This window comes from Aptenodytes forsteri, unplaced genomic scaffold (assembly GCF_000699145.1).
Source record: "Aptenodytes forsteri isolate BGI_AS27 unplaced genomic scaffold, ASM69914v1 Scaffold118, whole genome shotgun sequence".
NCBI lineage: Eukaryota > Metazoa > Chordata > Aves > Sphenisciformes > Spheniscidae > Aptenodytes > Aptenodytes forsteri.
The window spans coordinates 2,664,434-2,668,316 of NW_008795859.1; the positions used below are offsets into that span (position 1 = coordinate 2,664,434).

Genomic DNA, 3,883 nt, shown 5'->3' on the forward strand with positions numbered 1-3,883 from the left:
GTGTTCCTGTGGAGCCGGGCCTGGGCGCCTCCCTGCGAAAGCACGCTGAGGAGGCTTTGTAGGGCTCCGGGTGCTCTGCTGGGGTCGGTGCCACCCCGTCTGGGGATATGTACAGCCACTCCCCCTCCCCCCCGCGCCCTCACCGCCCCCCGCCCCCCGTGTCCCCCTCGCTGGAGCTTCCTGGGCTCCCCCAGGAGAATGAGGAGTGACGGGGTGGTGCTGCGCGGAGGAGCGTTCCTCCTGACCAGCCTGGGAGGGCCGCACCTGTGGGGATGTGCTGGCACATGAGTTTTCCCTAGCAAATATTCCACAAGCTGCTAACGTGAAATTTTCTGCTGCAAAGAGCTAACTATGCTTGAAAAACTGATGACTACTTGCGCTAGTTTTACGATTGGAGAGAGCTTTTTAGCACTTCAGGCCCTCGGTCTGGCAGATTTTTGCGAAAAGAGACAGTCTTCCATTAGAACGTTTTCCCAGTTGTGCAAGAATAGGAAAATTTTTAAGAACTTTAACATAAAACCGAAGTAGACGTAAATAAAGTGTGGGCGGTCATGAAATCTGCTTAAAATGTTCAGTACTGCTCATTCAGTTTCATACAAGTTTACTTATTGCTAAGACAAACTTAACAAGGATTAAAATTAATAAAGGATTAGGCAGATTTAGGCTAAGCTATTTAAAGGCAAAGCAATGTTAATTAAATTGACTTAAGTAATTCAGATTAATCAGTGATGCTTCAGACACTAAATGGAGAAAAAGATGACAGAAGTCTGGCCAGAGATGAGAAGAACAGTTTAAACGGCAGCTAATATCTTGATTATTGCCCTCTACGCACTTCAAATAAAGGCACAATGAAGTACAGTTCACACGCGGTGTATCTAACGTTAAATACATCTAAGCAGCTCCCTGCGATTGTGACAAGAAAGTGACGTTTTTGATGTCTTGAGTTGAAAGGATAGTTACCCGTCAGGCCTGCGAGCAGGATTCGCGATCGTCTTCAACTGGGAGAGGTGAGTAATCCCACGGATGGCGACGATGCTTCCTACTGGCGTGAAATTAGCACACGCAGAATTACCTGCAGGACGCTGTTTCCCTACGATTTTGCATGTAACTTAAGGATCTCGCTGAATGCACTTTTTTTTGTCAGAGGCGCTCTTTTTTTATCATCAGTGGACACTATTTTGAATGTAATTATATTTTATAATCCGTGAAATGCAGTTAGCACCTGCTGCCATTTTACTATATGACTTTATAAAATAATGTTTTTTAATGTAACACACAACAGTTACCCTTAGGGCATCGTTTTTACTTGCTTTCTAGTGGAGAGGTACAGTGGCTGAAACACAAATTGCCAGGATTTCATCTTGTGAGTAAGAAATTTGTGTAAACGTTGTGATATTTATTTAATTGCAAATATGACGGGTGCTGCGTGAGTGAGAACTACGGCAAGAACGTGCTCCCAGGTGGAAATATTTAACAAGCGTGTTTTGTTGGTGTATTTGAAAGAAATTGAACTTTTGAATTCAAAGGTAACCAGTCCTAAAAAGTAAGATTTTTTTTTTTAAACTGGGTGAAGTGTTTAGACTGAAGGTATTTACTCGGAAGATTTTCTTTCCTCTCTGAGCAAACCCAACGCCTTGCTCCTTAATTTTTCCTTCCCTTCCCCCACAAAACTATTTCGCGTTTCCGCATTGAAACGCGGCGCTCGCAGGAGCGGCCCTTACGCGCTACGGGAGGTAACGTTTAGGTCCCTGGGTTTTAAAGCCGGTGCTGGCGGGGGTCCCGCTGCTCCCTCTGGGGTGTAGGAGTCGGCCTGCACTTTGCCATGTGCCGTGTGCCCCGAGTCACGGTGACGGGCGGTTGCGGGCAGACGCGTCCTCTTGGGCTTGCGTGTGATAGCACGTTAGCTTCCCCTCGGTACTGGCTTTTTGGCCGTAACTCCCCGAGGAAAGGTAAGGGGGGCAAGCCGGCGCGTTGTGTTAATCCGTAGCGTGATCCCGCCGTGCCGGTAGTGGGGACCACTTAGAGGTGACATTGTTTTCTTTGTTGCTCTAGGGAAGATGATGGCTTGGCTTGCTTTGCCCTCTAGTGGCGGGGGGGGGCAAAAAAAAAAATGCAAGCTAGCTCGGTCCCTTTGCTTAATACACACATATAAAATTAATATTAAAAATCTCCAGCCCCCAAAAGCCGAGCAGAACCACAGTAAAGGTGTTTCCAGAGCTTTCCCAAGACGTTAAGGAACAGTGTTCCTCAATCACCGCAAGAAGGAAATCATCATCGGTAATTTATGAAGAATTTTTTCCAGTCACATCCTAGCTGTGTGAAAAGAACAGCGTGAATTGGGGTGGAAAAATCCGACCAGCGTCTGCCAAGGGCTCCGGTGCTCTTCTGGAGAGCTTGGTGTACCTGCCTTGACAGAGGAGTTCATCGACACGGTGCCCAGCTGATGTCAGCTGGCTGCAGCCCTGTGTCGGCTGGAGTTTACGGGAAAACACCTGGTGCATTTTGGTTGCCTTTCTGCGAGATGCATACGTATGCCTTGCTAGTGAAGACGCAGACATAAGAAATTACGGTGACGATGCAGAGCTGGGTTTCTTTTGCCTTTTCTCAAAGCGCCTGTTTATGCGGAGAGCCATGACAAAGCGAGGAGTGGGTAGGCTGAAACACCGTGCTGCCTTCTGGTACCTCCCCTGTAGCCACACCGCAGCTGTGTTTTGTCCGCTCGCCCGCCGCCGAGGGACAGCCGGGGAGGGTGAGGCCGTCCCTCTGGGCGTTTCTTGCTGAAGTTGACGGTGGTTTATTTCTGTTCCTCTTCTTAAGGAAAAGGGTAGTTTTCAGTTGTGTCGCCGTCCTGAACTGGCTGATTGTCTCACTGTAGGAGTCCGCCCGGGGGTCGGGGGAGGGTGAGGCCGTCCCTCTGGGCGTTTCTTGCTGAAGTTGACGGTGGTTTATTTCTGTTCCTCTTCTTAAGGAAAAGGGTAGTTTTCAGTTGTGTCGCCGTCCTGAACTGGCTGATTGTCTCACTGTAGGAGTGCCCGAGAGGCAAGCAGTGGCCTGTGGCTGCAGATAAGCCTTCGGTGGGAAGCCATCCCCTGTGACGATAGCGCTTCGGGTCAGCTCACGTGCTACGGACCCCTATCCTGAGCACACACAGGTAGCTGTTGTTGGATCCGTCTTAAAAGGGCTAACACCGATAAGAAGAAAGACTAGTCATTCGTTGTTGCTCGATATAATTGCTCCGCTTAACGTGGAGCACCAAAGAGGTCCTGTGTGGTAATTTCCTAACTCCCATGACGACATCCACTAACAAAGATGAAACATTCAGCATCCCTTGCCCCGTGTGCCCTCTTGCCCCGTTGCTGCTTTAATCTTCGCAGTCGTACTTTCCCGATTTCGAAGTACGTGTACTAGACCTGTTGAGAGCTTCTGACCAGGGCACCGATGCTGAAGGCTGTCCAGGCTTCTCCGGCGGCGGCTCTGTGGTTGTGCCATCTTTTAGCTGCCCTTGTTACGGAATCGGGGATTACACAAGAAGGGCTTTGACGCTCGAGTGCGGCACTTGGGTATCATCTGTTCTCCAGGCAGGCTTTGAGGGTTGAAATCACAGGCTTAAATTTCAGCCAGGGAGATTTAAGCTGGACATTGCATAAAACAGTGCAATAACTTCGCAGAGCAGTTGTACGATCCCGCTAGAATTAGAGGTCCCCCGGATCCCCGCTGTGAGGCAGGAGCAGAGATCCGTGTGCTCTGCCGAGAGGTGCGGGAGGTATTGACGGGACCGCAGCGGGCCATGCCGGTGCACCCCAGGCCGGCCAGGACGGGGGTACGTCCCGGCGCCCGCCGCCGCTCCGTGGCGCACGGCGGGGCCGCACGGGGGCCGCCACCC

At 50.4% G+C, this 3,883-nt stretch overlaps 1 protein-coding gene across 1 annotated transcript in view; it reads left to right on the forward strand.

Moving 5' to 3' along the window:
- The first annotated feature begins 1,822 nt into the window (after window positions 1–1,822).
- KMT5A (lysine methyltransferase 5A) overlaps window positions 1,823–3,883 on the forward strand; it is a 12,451-nt gene continuing 10,390 nt past the window's right edge. Inside the window, exons 1-3 of the mRNA XM_009283983.1 lie at window positions 1,823–1,949; window positions 3,397–3,560; window positions 3,653–3,820. Of these exons, the coding sequence (XP_009282258.1) occupies window positions 1,823–1,949; window positions 3,397–3,560; window positions 3,653–3,820 (459 nt within the window). The remainder of the gene's footprint in view (window positions 1,950–3,396; window positions 3,561–3,652; window positions 3,821–3,883) is intronic.